The sequence below is a fragment of the Dermacentor andersoni genome, chromosome 8, assembly GCF_023375885.2.
Source record: "Dermacentor andersoni chromosome 8, qqDerAnde1_hic_scaffold, whole genome shotgun sequence".
Lineage (NCBI taxonomy): Eukaryota > Metazoa > Arthropoda > Arachnida > Ixodida > Ixodidae > Dermacentor > Dermacentor andersoni.
Genome location: NC_092821.1, coordinates 13363013 through 13387118, shown reverse-complemented (window position 1 = coordinate 13387118; position 24106 = coordinate 13363013). Strand labels below are relative to the sequence as shown.

The 24106-nt window shown below is 49.3% G+C and overlaps 1 protein-coding gene across 3 annotated transcripts in view; it reads left to right on the top strand.

Annotated features, from left to right (window-relative positions):
- The window catches only part of LOC126526656 (beta-hexosaminidase subunit alpha-like), a 138344-nt gene that overhangs the window by 70989 nt on the left and 43249 nt on the right, over positions 1-24106 (top strand). For all 3 annotated transcript variants that reach the window (XM_050174524.2, XM_072289585.1, XM_055068332.1), the window contains 2 exons: positions 6211-6283; positions 12535-12706. In XM_050174524.2, the coding sequence (XP_050030481.2) occupies positions 6211-6283; positions 12535-12706 (245 nt within the window). The remainder of the gene's footprint in view (positions 1-6210; positions 6284-12534; positions 12707-24106) is intronic.

Genomic DNA, 24106 nt, shown 5'->3' with positions numbered 1-24106 from the left:
CTCGGACCAATTACGGTAAACAATCATTAACACTTACAGTACCCATTCTGCTTAATCAACTCGCACAGGAAAACTTTGATCATTTATGCAACTCCAATAATGAAATAAGACTATTTTGTAAGTTATGCCAAATAGACTAGAATCTCATAATATATTTATTCGCTTATTACTATCATGAGTGCATGTTAGCACACTTGTCCACACGTGTAGATAGATCTGTGTGCACTGCTTGTGCATGTGGTCTGTATCTGCATGTGTGTATATATGCATAAATGCGAAATTGTATGTGTATATAAGTATGTATGTATTTTTGTGTAACTTAATACTAGATTTTTCTTTTTGTTAAAAGTGCATTTGTTTCCAGTATTTGCTGCAAGTGTTGCATTTGTCGTGATGTTTCTGCAGTGCTCTGCCGTCAAACGTATAAGGGGGCGGGACGCTCGTCGAGCTGTGCCCCATCTTTTAGTCCTGTCTCCTCTTTTTCAAAGTGAAAAGAAATAAAAAACCATTGATTCATTTATTCATTCATTCATTCATATATCAGAATACACCGCGTTGGATCCTCCGCCACGCTGGGACTACCGAAGCGCTCACTTTCGCGGCTCGTTAGTTTTATGATGCAGTATTTTGCTTCACCGCCCCCAAACGGCAGCGCCATCCCCGCCAAGAGAGAGTGTATTGTACGCGTTCGCGCCGACGTCACATCCGTTATAGAAAGTTGATGCTGGACCCCGGCATAAAACATTTTCTTCGTAAAAACATTACATTTCCGAGGAAAAACTTCAGCGGTAAGGAGTGTCGAACCTAGGACCCCACGTTTAGATGCCGAATGTCTTACCCCCTGGGATAAACCAGCACCTGGTATATGGCTGACCTGTGCCCTCTGCTTTATGACATCACGCTACTGGGACCGAAATTTTCATTGCGAAGCCACTGTTGACGAAAGCGGTGACATCGAAATCGCCAAGGCATACTCGGTAGCGACCCCAACACATCTTGGGGCAGTCGGGCAAACACGACGTCACGGATCGAAGTGCACTTGCCTTGTGCTATCTAGGAGGCGTTGGCCAAGCGTCTAAATGGGCTCGCTTGCTCGAGAGGAGTTCATAACTCGAAGAACCGCTGAGCATGTGCTGGTAGGCGAGTTGTTTATACATGAACACAATGCGAATGCTTGGCAGCAGCTGTTTATTCCTGTGTCAAGAATTGAAGCGCTCAGTTGTTAGTGTGCCTTCGTGGCTGTCCCGTGTCGCCTTCCTTCGTCCGTTGCTTTATTTGGCGCCTTCGTTGTAATTGAAGAACCACCCAGCGGCCCTCAAGTGAAGATTGCAGCTTTTGCATTCACAAATCGCAAGAAATGCTTAGATGTCCTCGGATTTTTAGAAGGCTATTCTCTGACACTACTTAACCAAGAGAGGCAAGCAGGTTCAGTTGTTAAAGTAGAAAATTTGGGTGTGTTTTGGTCATTGCATCAATGATAATGCCACACTAATGAAACAAAGCAAACACGAGAACGGTACTCAATTTCCCGTCTCTTATGTACACTCTACAGACACCTTATGATCATATAGCCGCGATGCTATCTGTGCCCAACCACGCTGACGACGAAGACGACGATCTCGAGTGTGCAAGCGAGGCGCTATAGAAGAAGAAGCCTCAACTCAACGCGTGTTCTAATTGCCACGAATAAATACAGCTCTCTGGTCTTGTCTCAAGCGAGCCGTGGCACCGAGCGTGAGTACAGTTCGCAAAAGTTTAGCCGTGAACGCGGTTCCCTTGTCGGTTACGATGACCGCTGGAGCACCGTGCCTCAGGACGACGTTTTAGATGAAGAACTGTGAGGCCTCGGCTGCTGTGCTGCTCGAAACTGCCTTGGTTTCTTCATATCGCGTGCGGTAATCTGTCGCGACTATGATCCACTTATTTCCCCGCAGATATTGGGAATGGGCCCAAAAGGTTCATTCCAGTTTGGGCAAACGGCATTGCCGACACTGGAACGGGATGTAACAGTCCGACAGGTTTCATACGTGGCACTTTTCGTCGCTGACAGTCAAGGCACGTTCGAACCTAGTGCTTCACCTGTGCTGCAAGCCGTGGCAGGAGTACTTCTCTGATTCGTGCTAATGTTCTTGTGTATCTTAGGTGACCGGAAGTAGCTTCATCGTGACAGGCCTGCAAGATTTCATAGCGGGGAGATTTAGGGACAACTAGTAGGTGTCTCTTCCCTGTTGAAGATAAGTTCCTCCTAAAAAGAACACTGTTGCTCATGCAGAATGATGACAGGTCCCTTGAGAACAATTCGGGCTTGTTTGTGGTGCGGCCTTCTGAGAAACCAATTAGTGAAGCGAGCTCTTGGTCCTCTTGTTGTTGAGAAATGGTGACCACATCAACAACTCCTAAAAAGCCTGCGGGTTTGTCATCATCTCCGCCTGACGACTCAATCGGCGATCTGGAAAGACAGTCGGCGTCTAAGTGCTGCCTTCCCAATTTATAGAGCACTGTCATGTCGTACTTTTGAAGCCAGGGGATCTAGCGTGTTAAACGTGCAGATGTATCTTTCATGTTGGTCAACCAACAGAGAGAATGGTGGTCACTTGTGGCTAGAAATGGGCGGCCGTATATGTACAGACGGAAGTTGGTAACTGCCCATACTACAGCCAAGCATTCCTTCTCTGTGGTGGAGTAGTTGGACTCGGCATTTGACAGTGTTCTACTTGCGTAAGCAATGACTCGCTCAGCGCCGTCTTGCCGCTGAAGAAGGATGACGCCTAGACCCACGTTGCTGGCATCGGTGTGGATCATTGTAGGCGCATCCACGTCAAAGTGGACAAGAACAGGCGGAGTTTGTAGACGGCGCTGCAACTCGTTAAATGCCGCCTCCTATTCCTCGCCCCACACAAACGTGACATCTCTGGTTAGGCAGGTGAGCAGTGAGGCGATTCGTGCAAAACCCACAAGAATTAGCCGGTAATATGCGCATAGGCTCAGGAAGCGTCTGACTGCCTGCTTGTCCGTAGGCCTTGAAAAGTGCGACTGCTGCGATTTTCTCAGAATCAGGTCTGACACCTGTGTGACTTAAACGTGGCCGAAAAAGTGTAGTTCTTCATAGCCAAAGTGGCACTTTTCATGTTTTAAGGTAAGCCCAGCGGACCATGTGGCTTGAAGAACTCACCGTAGCCGTTTGAGATGTTCATCAAATGTGGCAGAAAAAAACCACATCGTATAGGCACCCTAAGCAAGTCTTCCACTTAAGGTCTGAGAGAACAGTATCCATTAGCCTTTGGAACGTGGCTGGGGCGAAGCACAAACCAAAAGTCAGAACTTTGAATTCATAGAGCCCATCAGGCGTCACAAAAGCAGTCTTTTCGCGATCGCGCTCATCGACCTCTATTTGCCAGTATCGATGAGAAGTAACGTGCATGCCGTAGCCTGTCGAGGGAATTGTCGATGCGTGGTAAGGGACACACGTTTTTTTCATAATCCGATTGCGCTTGCGATATTCGACAGAACACCGCAGGCTACCATCCTTCTTCTTAACGAGTACCACCGGCGATGGCCAAGGACTTTTTAACAGCTGGTTACTTCATCCTTTAGCATTTTCTTGACTTTCTGCTGTATTTATTAACGCTCTTAGCCACGCGATACGGATGCTGTCGGATGGGTATTGCTGTTTCCTCCGTAATGATGTGGTGTTTCATTAGTGGTGTTTGACGCATTCGGGACGTTGTAGAGAAGCAGTCCTTAAAATTTAAAATGGTCAAGCAGTTCCCTGAGACTTTGTTTCTGTTGCGGCGCTAAACCTGGGTCAATGTGGACGACGTATGCATGTGGCGTCGTATCAGTGGTTGATTACTCTTTTACAGCAAAGCAGTGTTGAACGTGGTCAATTTCGTCATAGTATGCCACAGCGGTGCCTTTACTGATGTGCTGGCGTTCATTGGTAAAATTTGTCAGTGTACCTCTGTGGGACCACCGATTCGGCAGAAGATACCCCGAGCGATGGCAACACCGTGATGGAACAGAAGTGCAGTTAATTGTTCGGCTACACCGTCCTTGTTAAACTCTTCTCCCCAACTGATGGAGACAATACTGCATGATAATGGTGGTATGCAGACGTCGTCATCGGCGACACGTAACGATGTACTCTTCGTCGTGTCTCGTCTCTGTACTAGTTGACAGGGTTATCTCGCCATCCCGTATTTTCACTACGGCGCGTACTCCCGCAAGAAGTCCATTCCAAGTATGAGTGATCTGCTGCACTCTTGTAAATTCATAAAAGGATCGACAAAAGCTGTATTTCCTATCTTGAGTTGTTCAGTACGTTTTTCTGTAGGGGTCGTCACCTGGCCTCCGGCATCTACAATATAAGGGTCCGTCCATTGCATTTTGACTTACTTAAGCAGGCCTGCCAACTGCTCACTCGTTATCGTAAAGTATGCGCCAGTATCAACTAAAGCTGTCCCGTCGTGCCCATGAATCGTTAAGACTAGGTCGACACTCAGAAATTCGTCGGCTTTCCGTTTCTCCGGGTTGCCCTGTTCGTTTCTCAGTAATAATGGGGGATTTCTGGCGATTCGACGACTTCCAACCTTCCCCCCGGAGATCGCTGATTTCAGTTTTTCCGCCTGCGACGGTTCGGCGAAGAATAACGTAACGGAGACGGTGAGCTGCCTTGTTCCCGAGTGACACTGTCGTCGACGCGCAGATGTCTCTCTGGAAACTGTGTAGGGGGGGGGCAGGTGACATTTCCTGGATGCCACCCTGGCGATGAGGGCAAAAACAGTAAATGTGCCCTGGTTTGCCACACTGACAACACGATGAACGGCGATCAGCAGTACGCCATACGTCGGTCCTGTGAAGCTGGGGTTGCTTGAAATGCTCCCTCTGTATCCAGCAGGCAATAGGTGGCCACTGGTGGCACTGCTGTACTGCCACGGTAGAAAGCGGGCGACGGACGGGTGCGTGGTTCGAAGCACGGCTCGGGATATGGTTCAGAGAGTGGCTCAGGAAATGCTTGCTGGATTTCTTGGCGGACAACTTCAGCGACCGAAGCAACAGTAAACACCTTCGGTGTCGCAGTTTGCTTAGCGACCTCCTCGCGCACAATGTATCTTATCAGTTGACGCAGCGGTCTCATCACTGACAGTACTGCGGCTCCTGCAGGCGCATCGTTGGTCAGGCGTTCGTATTGCCGGCAACGCTGCTAGGGCGCCCGCTTGATTACTGTGGCTTCCTTAATAAATTCTTCCACTGTTGCAGGCGGGTTACGCACGAGACCAGCGTATAGCTGCTCTTTGACGCCGCGCATGAGATGGCTCAGCTTCTTTGAATCAGGCATCTTGGGATGCGAGCGGCGAAACAAACGAGACATGTCCTCGGCACACATGGAAACACCTTCGTAGGGCTTCTGAATGCGCAACTCGAAAAGGCGCTGTGCATTATCTCGGCAATCGGTGCTTCCGAAAGTATCAAGTAGCCGACGGCAAAACTCGTCCCGCGTTGTCAAATGTCCCTCGCGGTTTTGGAACCACGTCCTTGCGCTACCTTCAAGAGCAAAGTACACATTGGAAAGCTTCTTATACGGACGCCACTGATTGACCTTAGCTAGGCGTTCGTACTGGTCCAGCCAGTCTTCGGCGTCTTCATACTTGTCACAGTGGAAGCTTGGGGGAACTACATTGTTTTTAAAAGTCACCTATGTTGGACTTGCAAGCGCCATTTCCTGAGTTCGTGAGGTCGCTGACACAGTTTCTTGCAAGAGGCCGAATTCCGGATACAGACCTTGCAGGTAACGCCCTGCGCGGTGCACAGGTGTCGCGACGCGTGGATGATGTCTTGACGGGCTGGATGCAGGGCTACTCACAGGAGTCATCCCTATCATTAGGTGATGATGCCGTACCTAGCACGTCCACCAGTGCCACGGCTCACTTGGTACAAGAGCGGAGAGCGGTATTTAATCGAGACAATTAGAACAAGCGCTCAGTTCAGGCTTCTTCTTCGCTAGCGCTTCGCTTGCACACTCGAGGTCGTCGTCTTCGTCGTGGTTGGGCACATATAGCGTCGCGGCATTTTGACATTGCAAGTGGAGTGCACCCATTCTTAAGCAAATGCGATGTCTTTATATAAAGACAGAAATAGTAATGTTGATTTTATGAAGAGCGAATATTTTGTGAGGTAATCTTATGCAATGCTGAATTTTGTTCTTCACAGACTGCTGGAGATCATTCAGACCCTGCGTAAGAGTTACGTGGTATGGCAAGAAGTGTTCGACAATAAAGTGCAGGTGAGCGCTACGCTGCTTGAACCACTTGTACGGCCGAGTTTAACTTCTGCAATGTACCTTTTCTTTCTGAATGCATGAGAGAAACACAAGTGCATGGTGATGTCAAGAATGACACATTATTTTAAGAGCACTGCTCCTAGGCACCCGTTCCGGCGGCGAGCGTCGTTGTGGGCGTCCTACCTTGTGACCGTGTGAACGAGCACAGCGAAAGATGTAAACGAACGCGGACCCCAGCGGGGGATAATATATCCCTCCACCTGTCTGTCACGCGACGTCACGAAAACCGCGATAGCTCCCCATCTGATATGACGTCTAAGCACTGATTATGCATGATTTTACCGAACAAAATAAAAATAGTTACTTTTGATTGGACGCATTTCCGCCATTAGCCCTCGACTATTGGTGAAAAGTTTTTTGGCTGCACCCACTTCACCTGCCTGTCGCGCAACGTCACAAAACCGCAAAAACTCACCGCATCAACGTGACGTGTACGCGTTAAAGATGCATTAATAAGGCGAACAAAACTGAATTTTCTTCAGAATAGCCGCAGGCTACCCCGTTCCGAAAGGTATAAAAGATGGCTGCCGCCGATCGCTTAGGCACTGGCTACTCGCACCTGTTGGCGAACATGGGTTTATTGACGTGTAATAAAAGTTTTTGCGTGGCCGTGTAACGTTTTCGAGCAGTTTCAATACGTTTACGACCTCGTTCTGCCAACTCTTCTTTGATGAGGATTAGTTTTAGCGTCATTCTTAAGCTTCCGTAGCATGCCGCCGGAATTGTCGACTAGCCACCGTAGGCTAAGTAAGAGAAAGCGGACCAATCACAGACGCCGGCACCACCCTCTTCATCTGGTTATTGATTTTTATTGCAGTGGCTCAGCCACATCGAATCGCTCTCCACTTGAGCGCTCTCCTGGCCCCTTGTGAGCCAATTAGATAAGACAGGCCGCTCAGTGTACGCAAACAAAAGTGACCACTATGAACAAGGAGAGCGTTTGATTGGTCTGTTGAGACAACCCTGCGGGTGACCGCCCGATGCTTGCGTCGGTGGTTACGCACATTTGAAGTCAGAAGATTGGAATCATAACACAGTGGAATGGTTTTGCGTTATAGCGCCCCAGCTGCGCTCAAATTTTGCATCAGGGAGTATTAATTATTTGTGAAATTTGTGATTTTTTTCTTTATTGCAAGTATATCCCGCAGAGCCCAAGGATGTTACAGCAAGGAATAGAATGCACCTTCACTGTTACAGTGAACTTGCTCTTCATTCTGCTTTGTCACTTGTCTAATGCTCGGACAAAAAAGGAGTAGCATACACGTTCGTCTTAATTTGGTACTCCAATTTTACAGTCGTGATCATTACGTCTTGATAATATAAATGAAGGGGTTATTATATGTTTGAATACAAGTTTGAATCAAATTAAATCTTGATTTGTGAAGTCGCCGATATGAACAATTTAAACAGATGAAGCAAACATTGCCTAGATTGTTTTATATGTTCATTGCATTTCTTAGAGGCTCCGCCTATGTTAATATTGTCACGTAGTAGTGATGGTGAAGACAGCAGCAAAACTGTGATTAACGAAACTAGCACTTTATTGGGCGAACTTGTGCCCTCAAAAGCAGGCTACACTCAAAGAACAACAATGGCGGCGAACACACTAGGCGATCGCCGAAAATCTGATCAGCGAGTCAAGCGCGTCGGCTGCTATACATCAGCCGTCGAACGTTCCAAAATAATCGCTTGGACCCGCAGGTCTTCCACAGTTCTACATTATTCGGGTCGCTCAGACATGCGATCAGATTGCACAAGGTTTGGTCACAGACAGCGGATGGAACCATGGATAACACTCCAGAGACTTCCGATACATGCAGGCGCGTCCTGCGCCTGCATGTAGACAAGTAATACAATGTACAATGATAGACAAGTACAAGTAATACAATGATAGACAAGTACACGTGTCAATATTTATCAGCCATACTCCTAATATAGTATTGTGCCTGTTCGTTGAGTACCACTCTTGTGAAAATTCTAGCAGCTCTTTTTCAGTTCTTTGATACGTGCGCGGGACCTTCCACGGTAAGCGTGCCGATCGCTGTGAGCTTTTATTTCTGTACAGAATTTGTAATAGTACTTTGCGTGCAGTGTGTCAGAGAGCGTTGTCTTCTTTTACTCGTTTCTCATTAGTCATCCCTGTGTGTGGCATTTCGTCGTCTTCTGTGGCAAATCCTCCTCACAAGTCTGAAACACGTTAGGTGGCACAACAAAACCTGCTCCTGCACACTGGGGGCTTGCTTTAGTCAGCATATTGTTGTCGTGAGCATGGGAATGAACTCATCCGGGCTGCTAATAATATGAAGTGGGTACTAGGTTGTTGGTTTTACCCTATTCGTCGACCATGAAGTTTACATTAACGGCACACAGTGAAAAAAAAATCAGCAGAAGTCACCTCATGATGACAGTTGAAGTTATAGCCATTAGCATTCAAGCAATGTAGTAATGTACCATATTGTTAACGACACCTTTATTTACGAATCTGCTCTGATCACGCGGACATCTGCGTAGCTTTGGGTGTATGCGACGTACACTACTTCCGAGGTAGGCCAACTTTTTGATAACACTCGCCCGACAGGATGAGTCATGGCCACGATGGTATCACAATGACTGTAAGACACCGAAGGTGACGATGTCGGAATAACGATATAGGAAGGACGACGATAGAACGGCGATGTTAGTATGACCATGAAGGATGACGAAACAACGAGAAGATGATTCTGAAATAATTACGGTAGTGTAACGACGGCAGCTTGATGACCAGGCATGAGGTTAATAAGCTGACCAGGAGTGTATGACCACGATGGCATGATGATAACGGCAAGACGAGAATCAGATGATCGCTGTAATTACGACGATAGGATGACAACAAATGCATGATGATGACTATACGACGATGACGCAATGACAGCGATGGCATTGCACGGCGAAATGATCATAATTGAATTACAACAGAAATATGATGATGGAATTACGTCGATGGATTAAAATGTGGTATGACGAAGACGCTTGGCAACGGGTGACGATTCTGAAATGGTGACAATAGTATGACGTTCGTGGCATGACGACAAGGGGATGACGACCACTCTGTGACGACGAATGCGCGGTAACAACTCTATGACGATGCCATAAGGGCAAGGGTATGACAATGAGTGCGGGATAATGGTGACATGACCAAGATTGAATGACGAAAGCACAATTACAACAGCAAGAAAAAGCACAAATGGTGTTGATTGAAAAATGAAGGCAGCATGACGACTTTCGGATGATCTTAAATAATGACGGTCCTAAGACGGATGACAGCCAGTCTACAACAGCATGTACCAATAAATTGACGACGAATGTATGACAGTGGTGGCGTCATCATGCCACCACTGTCACCACTATTAGAGCTCGTTCAGAGAAAGGCAGTGCGTTTCCTTATTCATAAATCAGACTCCCCAACAGACTCCCCAACACAAGTTATGAAGGACAATAAATCTCGTTGCTTAGTACACGTAGAAAACTGAACCGCATTTCTTTCCTTCATAAAATTTTGACAGGAAAGCTTAGCCATGCTCCCCCCTCATTCCTCAGGCACTCCACTTCTCGAAGGACCCGACATTATAGCGAACACTCATTACAGGCTATATTTGCTAAAACAAACTCATTTAAACGCAGTTTTTTGCCTCAAACAATAGCTGATTGGAACGCGCTTCCTGAATTGATTTTTCGCTCTCCTGACGTGGAACAGGCCCTTCAAACTTTGTTTCTTCAGTAGAAAGTAAGCAATTTCAACGTTCATTGCTTTAGTTTCTGCTCTGTCATCTTTTAATTTTTGATTCTCTTGTATGTCACATGCAATGTAATCTTTTTTTTTCTTTTTTTTTGCATTTGCGTGCTGTTATGATTTGTGTTTTCGTGCCCCTCCTGCTTGGGCCAATTTGGCCTGCAGTATTGTGAAATAAATAAATAAATATGACGATGATGCTATGACAATTCCGGCATGATGATGATATTAAGAGGAGAACTGTACCAGGAAGATGGAACAACGAGGATGGAACGCTTATGACGGCATCATGACGATGGTATGACAAGAATGGATCACTACGGCATGTGACGATACAGTGACGACGATGACATGATATTGGTGGCATGAGCACAATTCATTGACAATAGCATGATCAGGATAGCGAGACGACAGGAGGCTAGTAAGGATTTTAGGTGATATTTCTACGCATGTACCCATGGTCTCATTTTAGAGCATCGGGCTGCTGTGCTGAGGAAACCTTATTGAAAAGCAACCATCTGAAATGTTTTTAAAAAGTGCGATTAGCATTATTTGCCTGCTTCACGCGTTTTGAGCCTATCTGTCTATCGATGCATCTCTTAATGCAAATAGCATTTTTGACTACTTCAGCCTTTGGTGTTTATCTATCTATCTAGCCCCTTACGCAGACCCGGTGGCAAAAGTAGTCTATCTGCTTGGGCCACTACGTATGTGCTCCTGATAGCGATACCGTCGTGACAGCTTTATCTTCGTTGTTTTATTTTGGGGATCTTACTCTCGCAATGCCGTCTTTATCGCACATTCCATCACGGCCGAATGGGTCAAGTTGTCTAATAGCTTGAGCCACTTGGTCAGGGTTTGTGCTTGTAGTATTACCCTCATTGCAGCTTTGTCATCCACGCTCACCATGGCGTTGCCGCCAAAAATTCGTCGTCATACCATCGTCATCATGTCATCGTCGTCCGACTGTCACTTTGTGGCTGTCAACACTTTCGTAACGTGATACGATTGTCGTATTGCCGCCGTCGTTAAATCGCCGTTGTTGTTCCTTCGACTTTATTATTTGTTCATTACGTTGTACTTATAGTGATTTAATTCTATTGTCAATATGCCACCCTTGTCGTTCTATCATTCATCCTCAGACAGTCGCTATTATGCAACCGTTGTGAGGCACTTGCCATGCCGTCGTGGATGTGCCATCATCGTCACGTCGGATTTACTATTTTGAATTCATCGCGCAATCGTTGTCATAAACGTCTCATGACACAGTAATATTCACGCCATTGACATCAGGCACTTGTCAATACCGCATTGCCCCCATGCCGCTGTCATCCGATCGTCGTAATTGCGTCGTCGTCATACAGTCGTCGTCGTGCACTTGTACCGTCTTCGGGATGCCGTCTCTGTTGTTCCATAATTCGGATTGTAACTTCAACATCCGACTGTCGTCATGCTGTAATTGTGAGCCATCGCCTTCCCACAGTGGTCGTCAAGCCATTGTCATAATTCCGTTGTCCGGCGATCGTTTTCACACAGTCGGCATCATGCATTCTTTGTTATAGCGTCGGTTTGATGCGGTTGTGTTCATTCCATCGTCGTTATTCTAACTTCGGCATCCGCCTCACATCACGCCGTCATTGTGACGCCATCGTCGTCCCAGTCATCGTTATTACGTTGTCACCATGCCGTCATAGTTGTGCCATCGCCGTCAAACAGATGTTACTATGCATGCGTTGTCATACCGTCTCTATAATGCCGTCGGGTTCATTGCATCGTCCTGATTCTAACTTAGGCATGTGGTCCTTGTCATGCCGTGGTCGTCAGGCCAGCGTCATCACAGTTATCATAATATCATTATCGTCAACCCACTGTCGTAACTTTGATAACGGGGTACCATTGTCGTCATTCCGTCATCCTCATGCCGTCTTCGCTGATCCATCGACGTCATTGCTTCTTCATAATTTCAAAGTAATCATCCTTTATGGTCAATAAATCATGGTTATGCCGCCTGTTGTCATTAAACTGTCTGTAAATCTTCATTCGAACTTTATTTCTTTTTCCTCATACCATCGTCGTCGTCGGCATCGTCATCATTCCATTGTCACCGTGACGTCGTTATACTGCCTTTAGCGTTCCATCCACGTCACTTATTCGGTGTCATACAGTCATTCTCCAGCCATGCTCGTGGGCAAACTTGGCAAGTGAGTGCCATAGCGATGTCAGGCGATAGCGGAATATGCCGCATATAAGTGAATGAATGGAAGTACGAGAATGACCACTACAGATGCTAATTAAACGTGATCTTAGAAATACGCTATGTTACTACATACCTGAAATGCTCATCGTTGTACTATCGACAGCTATCGTAACATCAGTGCTGTCGTAATTTTTTCTGGTACCGCTTTTTCGCACGTCTCATCCACAGATCGCCCCAGACACCGTGGTGCACGTGTGGAAGCAACCGCAAGAGCTTGAATTGGCTTCGGTAACGTCGGCGGGCTACAAAGCACTGCTGTCTGCCTGCTGGTACCTTGACCACATATCGTACGGCAGTGACTGGAAAAAGTACTACGCCTGTGACCCACAGCAGTTCCCTGGTGAGACAACGCTCTGCGATACATTAGTACGCCTAAAACAAATATTTTATTGCGCCACATACTACTGTGTCATGGGTATTCAACTAGCCAAAGAAGTATTTTACACGAAGCATACACAAACGCCCAGCACGAAGAGGTGATGCACACAGACAAACTCGTGTGTTTATCTTCTTTGTCCTTTGTTATTGGAATACATTTCACCACCATTAACCATATTGTTATTCATTGAGAAGATTTGGGCAAACAATTTCTTTACAGTATAGATATATATCTACACATTACTACACTTACTTCCTTCATCATTGCTGCCCATTTGATCTGTTTCTTGAACAGCATCACCACCGGAGCTCAAATCACTGAAGCTTGTTGCACCTTCAACACAATGAACACCTGTTTCGCTTGTAGCTGGGCTAGTTTCCTCTTCTTATACAGAAGTGGCAGTTAACTCGTATTCGCACGAGCACATACTCCTGTAAGGCTGAAGCTGTTTTGCCTTGAATCATCACTGTGCTCTTGAGTAAAAATGCCACAAGTGGCTTCCATCAGAGGGCTGTGCAGGTTGGCTGGTGTGTTCAGAAACAACTTGGACCAAATGAAAAATGGAATATTATCACACGGAAATCATTCGAAACTCACGTTTTCTATATGGAAATGTGCCTTGCAGTAAAGCTTTGAGGAATGTTGACGCACACTAGCTAAATTGTGCAAGGTAGAGCGTATGTATTGCAGCATGAATTACATGCGAAGTCGGCTGCCTCCAATTTTTTAATTCTTCTTTATATTCCATTCCGGAAACGGGCAGTAATTAGCTGCGCATTCAAAGAAATGCCTTACGTCCTCAGCTACAGGATGTCCCGTGGTTAATGGTGAATACCTTCTGCACCTTCAACGTACGGGCTCAGTGCGTTCCGGCAACGTTAAACAAAATAAATCCTGGTGTTTCACGCGCAAAACCTAAGATCTCATTATGAGGCACGCCACAGTGGGCGAGTAACGTGCAGTTAAACTTAGGTACCCGATAATTTTTGCGTTCCGCTTACATCGAAATGCGGCCGCCGTGGCCGGGATCCAACCTCGAGCTCAGCAGTGCCACGCCATTGTCTACCGCTGTGGGTGCCGGTGCCGCGCTCTTGCGTGTGTCAAGAGGCGTTATAGTTCGATTGCTAAAGCACTCAGATAGCAGAGCACCGCAGCAAGAAAACACAGAGCTTCGGCAACACAGGCACAAGGGTTCCAACCACACGTTGTTGTCGTCTTTCTCTAAGCAGTGCCTACTGCTCGTTCTTCTTCAGTACAATTGCCTCCCCGGGGAAGAGGAGCCGTCTCGGCGACCTACGGGCAAGATAGCACAGGTGGGTCAAAGTACGGCTTGAGCCGCTGAACGTGCACGATTTCGCGCCCTCGGCGGCGCTTATCGGAAGGCGGCTCAAGGGGTTCTACCAAATAGTTCACAGGAGACGTTTGACTGACGACACGGTAGGGACCCTGGTACTTGGACACAAGCTTGGGTGAAAGTCCAGGGCTGGTAGCGGGAACCCAAAGCCAGATTAGTGAGTCAGGGGCATAGGGTGCCGGAGAAGAGGGAATATCGCGAAGGTGTTTCTGTCGCTGCTGATCTTCCGAAGTAAATGTGCGGGCGAGCTTCCGGCACTCTTCCGCGTGCGCAGCAGCCTCGGACAGGGTAGTAGCCTCCGTTGTGTCAGGGCGATACGGAAGGATGGTGTCCATTGTGCAGGAAGGCTCGCGTCCGTAAAGAAGAAAGAACGGGGAAAATCCTGTAGTGCTCTGTGTGGCGGTATTATAAGCGTACGTCACGAAGGGTAGAATTCGGTCCCAATTGGTTTGGTCAGATGCGACGTACATGGCTAACATATCGCCAAGAGTGCGGTTAAAGCGCTCAGTCATGCCATTGGTTTGCGGGTGGTATGCAGTAGAGGTACGGTGAATTACGTTGCACTCCTTGAGCAGGGCTTCTATAACATCAGACAGAAAGACGCGGCCTCTGTCGCTCAGCAACTCTCTGGGGGCTCCATGGCGAAGTATGATATTACGCAGAAGGAACCAGGCAACATCCCGCGCAGCCGCGTTGGGCAGAGGCGAAGTTTCGGCGTAGCGTGTCAGATGGTCAATCGCCACTATCACCCAGCGGTTGCCATCTGAAGTACATGGAAGGGGCCCATAGAGATCAACTCCGACCCTGTCAAAGGCCCGTCCTGGACAAGGCAATGGTTGCAGTGGAGCGGCTAAGGCATGAGGGGTATTCTTGCGGCGTTGGCAAGCGAGGCAGGAGCGAACATATTGGCGGACGAATCGGTACATCCCGCGCCAGTAATAACGAATTCGCAGGCGCGCGTATGTTTTGAGTACTCCTGCATGTGCGCATTGCGGGTCATCGTGAAACGCTGCACATATATCCGAACGTAGGTGCCGAGGAACCACGAGTAACCATTTGCGCCCATCCGAGAGGTAGTTACGGCGATATAGGAGCCCGTCACGAACAGCAAAGTGGTGTGCTTGGCGACGTAATGCACGGCCAGTAGGAGGCCCTGATGGGTCTGACAGGAAAGCCAGCATAGCGACAATCCATGGATCCTTCTGCTGCTCCGAAAGCATATCCGTGGTGGTGAGGGAGGACTCGCATATTTGTACTGTCTGATGATTGGGCTGGCCTGACACTGGGGAGCGAGACAAGGCATCCGCGTCCGAATGTTTACGGCCAGAGCGGTACAGCACTCGAATATCATACTCTTGGAGGCGAAGCGCCCATCGCGCGAGGCGGCCTGAGGGATCTTTTAAGGACGACAGCCAGCAGAGTGCATGATGGTCTGTGATGACGTCGAACGGGCGGCCGTAGAGGTAAGGACGAAACTTAGTTATGGCCCAAATGATAGCCAGGCATTCTTTCTCTGTAACGGAATAGTTTGCTTCCGCTTTCGTGAGTGCGTGGCTAGCGAAGGCAACAACGTATTCATCGAAGCCAGTCTTTTGTTGCGCAAGAACAGCGCCAATGCCGACGCCACTGGCATCTGTTTGTATTTCTGTCGGTGCGCTTGGGTGAAAATGTCGGAGTATAGGGGGTGAGGTTAGAAGACGACGCAGCGTCGTGAATGCGGCATCGCAAACTGGCGGCCAGGCCAAGAGGTCGTGGTTACCCGCATGAAGCTGCGTCAAAGGCGCTATTATGGTGGCGCAGTTGTGGATGGAACGATGAAAATAGGAGCATAATCTGATGAAGCTGCAGAGTTCTTTGTGGTCGTTGGTCTTGGAAATACGGCAACGGCTTGGAGTTTGGTTGGATCTGGGAGCACACCATCTTTCGAAACAACGTGGCCAAAGATGACTAGCTGCCGGGCGGCGAAGCTACACTTTTTTAAGTTGAGCTGGAGTCGAGCATCGGCAAGGCAAGTGAGCACGCTTTTGAGTCGGTACAGGTGAGAGGAAAAGTCCGGGGAAAAGATGACAATGTCATCGAGATAACAAAGACATGTCTGCCATTTGAGGCCCCAGAGGATGTTATCTATCATTCTTTCAAAGTTGCAGGCGCATTACAGAGGCCAAAGGGCATCACAGTAAATTCATATAAGCCATCAGGCGTAACAAATGCTGTTTTCGGGCGGTCTGCGTCAGCCACGGGGACCTGCCAATAACCGGATCGTTAGTCTAAGAACGAAAAGAATTCAGCGCCTTGGAGGCGGTCCAGTGCGTCGTCGATACGGGGAAGAGGATAGATACCATTCCGGGTTATCTTATTTAGACGTCGATAGTCCACACAAAAACAAATAGTTCCATCTTTCTTTTTGACCAGCAGTACCTGAGAAGCCCGGGGAATGTGTGATGCCTGTATCACGCCGCGTCGAAGCATAGAGCATGTCTCCTACGTGCTCATCGAAGACACGGCGCGCCGTCGCGGACACATGGATGGTATGGACGTTAGCGTAGAGGCGCGCAGCCGGTGGTGTCGATGTGATGAACGACTGTGGAGGTACGTCCTAAACATTGTTTTTCGAGGTCGAAAGAAGTTCGAAATTGGTTAAGGAGGTCGACGATCTGCGTGCGCTGACTCGGAGTGAGGTTAGGATCAATAAATGGAACAAACGTTCGGTCACATGCAGGCGCAGGCCAGAGACAGGGAGAGCCATGGCGTCAACGTGAAGAGGAGTCGAGTCATCAGGCACATCGTACACAGAGCTCGTGTCGAATTCATCAGCAAAACCGAGGCACTCGCCACGATGTAAACTTGATGGACACGAAAACGGATTCGAAACGTAAAGTGCGCTGGAGCCCTGGCGAAAGGGAAGGAGGGCAAAGGGAAGCAAGAAGGGATGACGGCGTGCAGCAAGTTGAGATGGCGTGAAAAGTACTGTGCAATTACAGAAATCAGCACAGGAAACGGCTACAAGGGCGGAAGAGAAAGGAGGGATATCAGCATCGGTGGAGACGAACACCCGAGCAGAAGGTGGAGGCAAATCTTCAGAAGGACTGCCGCAAAATGGAGTCAGTGCAAGTTCGGCACGGGCACAATCAATAGCAGCGTGATGAGATGAGAGGAAGTCCCATTCTAGAATAATGGCATGAGAGCAGCGGGGAAGAAAAACAAACTGAATGTGGTGTAAACTGTCTTGTATGGCGACACGGACGCTACATGTTCCTAAGAGCTCAATTGGCTCAGCGCTTGCTGTACGTAGCGAAATGACAGAAAACGCGTCGCGACTTTTCGGAACCGACCGCGAAGCTGGTCGGCAATGACGGACACTGCGGCACCCGTGTCGACAAGCGCGTAAACGGCGACACCTTCGGCAAAAACTTCAATAATGTTCGTAGGGAATAAACGAGGGCTTGAGTAGTTCGAAAAGATTGCAGTTCTTGCCTCCGGAACTGCGCCTTTTAGTTTTCCTCCACAGCTGGAGGGCGGCGGACGATGGGGTATAGGGAACGTCGGCGGGGAGATGGAGATCGACGAGTGTTGAAGCTTCGGGGAACAGGAGATGAAGGAGCGAAGTGCGGAACTGGTGGCGAATAGCGGGACTGGGAGTCAGGAGCATGCATTCCCTTGACATCTCGCAGTATGGGGAGGATACCAACCCCGCCGGCGGTAAAACCGTGCCACGTGGCCAGCAAGGCCACACGCGAAGCAGATTGGCCGGTTGTCGTGGGTACGCCACGGATTATCAACAGGTGGCCTAGGTTGCGGTGCACTGTGTTGAGCTGGGCGTAGGGGCTACGGAGGCGCGCAGAAGCCACTTCTTTGCAAGTTGTTCGCAGCTGGAGAAGGCGAGGCGTATAAGCCGCTTGTGGGGGTGTAGTGCGCAACTTCAGGCGGTGGTCTTGGCCTGGCGACAACGGCAGCATACGTGAGCGGAACCGGCGCTGAAGGTGGCTGATTAGCGAGAGGTAGTGCGTCGCTGACTTGTTCATGTATGACGCGTCGGAGTTCCGGGGACAAAGAGGACTCAGACGACTGGGTAGCAGGCAGCAGTGACAGTTGGCGCGCGACTTCTTCGCGAACGAATTGCTTTATTTGGCCGAGGAACGAAGAGTGGGCGGGAGCAGCACTGGAAACGTCAGTTAAAGCCGAAATCGTGTCGTTGGTCGCGGCAGCTCGGCGCCCAGTAAGGCGTTGTTTGCGGAGCTCATCGTAGTTCTGGCACAGTGTAATGACCTCGTAAATCGTTTGAGGATTTTTCGCCAAGAGCATTTGGAAGGCGTCATCCTCTATGCCATTCATGACATTCTTGATCTTTTCAGAGTCGGGCATGGCGGGATTAATGCGCCGGCAAAGGTCAACTACGTACTCAATGCAGCTGGTGAAGTTTTCACCCTTTTGCTGAGCGTGACTACGCAAGTGTTGTTCTGCGCGAAGCTTGCGCACAGCAGGGCAACCGAACACTTCTTTGAAACAATGGGTAAATGCTGTTCAGGTGGAAAGGTTGGATTCGTGATTCAGGAACCAGAGATTAGCGACTCCAGAAAGATAGAAGATGAAGTTAGTCGGTTTAGCTTTGTCATCCCATTTGTTATGCGCACTCACGCGATCGTATGACGAGAGCCAATCCTCCACGTCATGGTCGTCGTTGCCGCGGAGGACCGTCGGATCTCGTTGGCGTAGAGCACCGGAACAGACGACAGGCGATGCCAGGGGAGGATCGGGCTGAGCGGCGTCCTGAGGCATGGCATAAACGGTAGGGAGCGTCCGGCTGCGAAGTTCCAGGTTTGGGAAGGGCCCAGCACGTCCACCAAATGTCAAGAGGCGTTATAGTTCGATTGCTAAAACGCTCAGATAGCAGAGCACCGCAGGAAGAGGACACAGAGCATCCGCAAAACAGGCACAAGGCTTCGAACCACTCGTCGTCGTCTTTCTCGAAGCAGTGCCTGCTGCTCGTTCTTCTCCAGTACAATATATATATATATATATATATGCAAACATACTAGTAATAAATATGTTATGTTTACATAATAAGTGCCAATACCATGTTAACGGCGAAAATCGGGAGGTCGGAGCACCGTCTTGCCTGCTCTGTTTAGCTACGCCTCCAGCAACAATATATCACCTAGGAGCGGCATTACAGTGACTTGAATATGTGTAACCGCGCAAATAGACAACTGCCGAGTTCCATCATCAACGCACAAAATTCGACGTTCTAGTATTTTACAGCAAGCCATGTAAACAGTGTACCAATTCGAACAAGCAGAAATAAAGGCTTACGCTTTTAGTGCTTGCAAGCTCCATAACTCCTGTAGTGCTGAGTGTCTCTCAGTTTCGAAAAATGTTTTTTAGTGCCAATTACTCAAAAACAACGAATAAACACAGTTCGTATATTGTCAAACATCAATGTAGAAATTTAGAATCTGTCGAACCATTTTTATAAACGTTTTAGCGTGCGAACGTGCTCTAAATTGCAGAGGTTTGTTGCATTACTTATAGGAGCTGACTGTCGCGACGTATCATGGATATTGTTCACCGGCTTGCCTACTCATTAAAATTATATTTAAAACTTACGTTGCAGCTAGGATAAAGTGAAGCTGTCTGTTCCTGCATGAATACCACGCCAAGTAGTCACCCAGCGTTAGACAGTGTTTCTGTTTTCTCGGAAAACACGCTGAATCGACGCAGCTTCCACCTACGACGGTTGCGCGTTTCCGCAGGCGCGGAAGGGAAAAGTCGCATAAGTAAACCTTTGCTTAGTGGTGTCTTCTGTGTTATTAAACTGGTACTAATAATGCGTTTATGTTTTGTATTCTCTAGTATAAATTAACGCGCATTAGAACGCAGGACTTGTTCGGAGGCGCTATCACTTGTGCGCGCTTTCCCTCCGTAGCTGTCCCTTCATAGCCTCAGAAAGTTGTCCCCGAGTATACACTCTAAGAACAGTTTACACCCTTTGGAGTGCCCCTTCTGCCACACAACAATAATCGTCATCTGCGTTGATGAGTTTCCTTTCTTTAACGCTGCGAGCCCGGTACTTTCGAGTAACGAACGGCACGTGCGTTATCAGCATGATAGCATTGCCGACAGGAAATGCTATCATGCTGATAACGCGCATGCCGTTCGTTACTGGAAAGTACCGGGCTCGCAGCGTTAAAGAAAGGAAACGCATCAAGGCAGATGACGATTATCGTTGTGTGGCAGAAGGGGCACTCCAAAGGGTGTTCTTAGAGTGTAGTGTGCATCCACATAACTTAAACCCGTGAGCAAAGTTTAATTCCGCAGGAATCTGTGCTTGAATTTTGGCATAGATTATGAAAGGAGTCGTGCATAAACATCAACACTGCACAAGAATGAAATTGTGACTAGTGCGGCGTATAAACATTACGTGAGATGGAACCATGTAAAGGATGAAATGAAAAGAAAACTAATGCCATTTAATTCCGTTGTATCTAACTTACCGCTTCGGGAAACGTTTGCGTGGCGTATGTTCCCATGGGTGCATTGTAACTCTATATACAATTTTTAAATATACAGCAGCTCTGTCTATTCTCGCGACATTGCGGTTTGCACCTTTCTGCTCGTTCATGGAAAGATAGTCAAGTTAAGCCTCTAGACATCTGCTTTCTGGACTAGTTGACAACTTGTGCCACTGGGTTTGTGCCCTAACTACAGAGAAAGAAATCTTTTATGTTCGGAACCTGCCTTGCGGTGACAGTGCCCGCGGCCGGCGCGATAGCCTCTCGGTTTCTCGAGATGATGATGACAAAATGTATTTATTAAGGGATGGCGCGAAGGCCTATAATGGGGAATAGGAAGAGGAGGGGGGAGGCGTATTCAGAGCCGTCCTAGAAGCTGCGCGTCCTTGGCGAAAGCCAAGAGCGAGTCCAGAACGACCCTGTCGGAATTCATCGAGCCAGTTGCCGGTCTAATCCACTCCTCGTAGGACGACACTCGCACCGCCCTCAGGTGGTGGTCCCGCTGCTGAGCGTGTCGCTGGCACTCCCAAAACAGATGGGCTGCGCATGGCCGCGTGGCCATGTCGCAGTCAGGGCACCTGTGTGGCGTCTGGAGCGCTTCTTGGTCCGCGGAGGCTGTGGGATGGCCGGGTTCCTGCGATGGAAGGGAGTTGGGAGACGAAGATGGAGATGGAGGGCGTCTTTCCCGGCGTGGCCGGTACTGCCGCCACCGCTCCAGCACATCCGGTGTGAGGACGAAGCCGGAACGGAGCCTATGCAGCAGCACCTGCCCCGACCTGGGAAGACCCGCAGGAAGTGGGTCTGGGTCTGAGGGCACACTCGCACGGAGTTCCCTCTTGCGTCGGTTGGCTGCTGCTCTCAGAGCTCTGTCTGGGTCATACGGGGCTCCATTTGTCGTGTTGCTTGTGCTGGTTGTGAGGGCTTTTGAAGGATCCCGGAGACGACGTGGTTGGAAAGAAGGGCGCGCGCCGCCTCATGGGCTCTCTTATTTCCCTCGATGCCCTGGTGACCAGGGATCCAATGAAGTGTTGCAGTGACCCCGTGGGCCTCCGCACGCCTGAAGGCCTGCTTGACGAGGAGTACTTCCGATGATGCTGTGTGGCGCGACTTGCAGGCGTGCAGCGCATACTGAGAGTCGGTGTATATATCGATGTGTTTTGCTTGCGTGGTGCTTGAAACTCTATCTAATGCCCAGACTATTGCGCGGAGTTCAAGGTCCGTTGGTTCGTCAGCATCAGCAGTTGTAAAGGTAGAATATGTCTCACAAGAACCCACTACGTGGTAGGCGACTGCTCCTTCGCTGGTGCGTGGGTCGAAAGCTGCGTCAGTGTACACTTGTGCATGGCTTGGCGGTGCGTCTGCCAATGTCTTCGCATGGCGCGCAGCGAATGCTGCCCGGCGGTGCGCATGTTGGGCGCCCATGTTTCGGGGCGTTGGTGTAGTGTCGACGACAGCAATGTCATCCCACGGTGAGATGTCGGATGGCAGTTGTGGCAAAGTTGTTATATCCTTTCCCATGTAGGCCAGTAGAGTCCTGCCTTGTCTGGTGTGCTTCAGACGTTCCTCGTGTCCTGCCTTCGATGCTTCGATGGTTGCACGGAGGGTAGGCAACTTCGCATAGCGATATAGCTCCTCGACACGTGTGTGTTTCGGGAGCCCTGTGATAACACGGAGAGCTGATCTGTGCAGTACCTCTAGCTGTGTCCAGTGCCGAGCAAGCAGGCCATAAAAGCGCGCTCCGTATATCGCTCGGGATGTCAGCAAAGCAGTAACAAGCTTTCGGCATACGTCGGTACCACCACCGCCCATGCGGAAACAGATTCGGTGTATGAGGTGCAGAGTGTTGTGCCATGTCCGTCGAAGGTCTGCGAGCCACGCATCCGCTGTGCCTGTGCGGTCAATAGGCATCCCGAGAACGCGCACAGATTTTTCTGCTCGCTGCAGCGTTTTGCCTGCTAGAGTGAGCGTGAGGGCTGCTTCGTCCTGCGTTGAACCTCGGATCACCACATAGGTTGTCTTCTCTGGAGATGGCCGCATGCCAGTTTGTGGCAGGTAGTGGTCAATAACGTCAAGTGCCGCCTGCAGGGTCTCCTGCTGCTCATCAATTGGTCGTGATGCAGTCCATAACGTGATGTCATCTGCGTAAATTGTGAAGCTCAGTTCGGAAATAGCCTCCAGTCGCTCAGCCAGGCCTATCATAGTCAAATTAAAGAGGAGGGGTGATAGTATGGAACCTTGTGGGACTCCCACTATGTTTGGGTAAACCTTCCCGACGTCTCCGTCTACCCGTATGGAAAAAGTGCGATCTTGAAGGAAGGAACGCACAAAGTTGAGGGGGCGGCCCGTGATTCCGTGCCTCTCAGCTGCCTCGATGATTGCCTCATGCGTCACAGTGCCAAAAGCTTTACGGAGGCCCACCGCCACCAGGACGCTCGGGTGTCGCTTTCCGCGACCGACTGTCTTTCGACGCAGTACACCCTCCCTCACAAGTAGGAGGCTGTCATGAGTGCCAAGGTTTGGTCTAAACTCTGTCTGTGCTGGATGAAAGCGGCCCTCTGTTTCCAGAAGGTGAGATATGCGTGTCAAGGCCATTCGCTCCGCCAGCTTACACGTAGTAAGTGTGAGAGATACAGGGCGCATGTTCGACAGTACATCTGGCTGTTTGTTTGGTTTCGGTATGGGTGTGACTATCGAATGCTTCCATCCTGCCGGGATTTCACCGTTGATCCACACTTCGTTAATCTCCTCGAGAAGTTGCTTTTTAGCGTATTCTTCCAGATTCCTCAGAGCCGCCCACGTCACGCCGTCATAGCCTGGCGCGCTGCGTGCGTTGATGGAAGAAAGTGCCTGTTCGAGCTCGAAGAGTGAGAATGGGGCCTGGATGCCCTCATCGGTCACTGGCGGCGGTTTCCGGTAAATGTCGACGTTCGGGGGCGTCGACGGTTGGGGAAAAAACGTGTTCGTGGCATCATCTTGGAGTTGGCTGACTAACTGGCTAGTTTTGAGCAAGACATTTGAAATAGCGCTGCGTGTTTTACGCTGACCTGTCATAGCCTTGAACGTGTGCCACACCTTGTGGAGGCCAGTTCTTTCGTTGAATGATGAGCAGTGCTGGCTCCAACGTTCCCGATACAGGCGCTTGGCGTATCTTCTAGCGATGGCAGTGCGACGTCGAAGTCGCACACGGTCGCGATGTCGTCGGCCATTGGCTTCGTACGTCAATTGTGCTCGCTTGCGCGCATCCCAAAGGTTTAGCATATGTATGTCCGGCGCCGGAGCATCAGCTCTCACCTCAGTCTCAGTAGTGGCCTTGCGCAGGGCGCGTTACGCCCGCTCCCGTACGGATGAAGTCTTGGGTTGCTCCGCAAATGCTCTCATGTAGGCATCCCATCTGATCGTGCGCACAGTGCGCCCGGCCGCACGCTTTCGTCCCACGTTCAAAGTAATCCACAGTGGATAGTGGTCGCTGCCCCAGGCGTCTGGATCGCATCGCCAGTC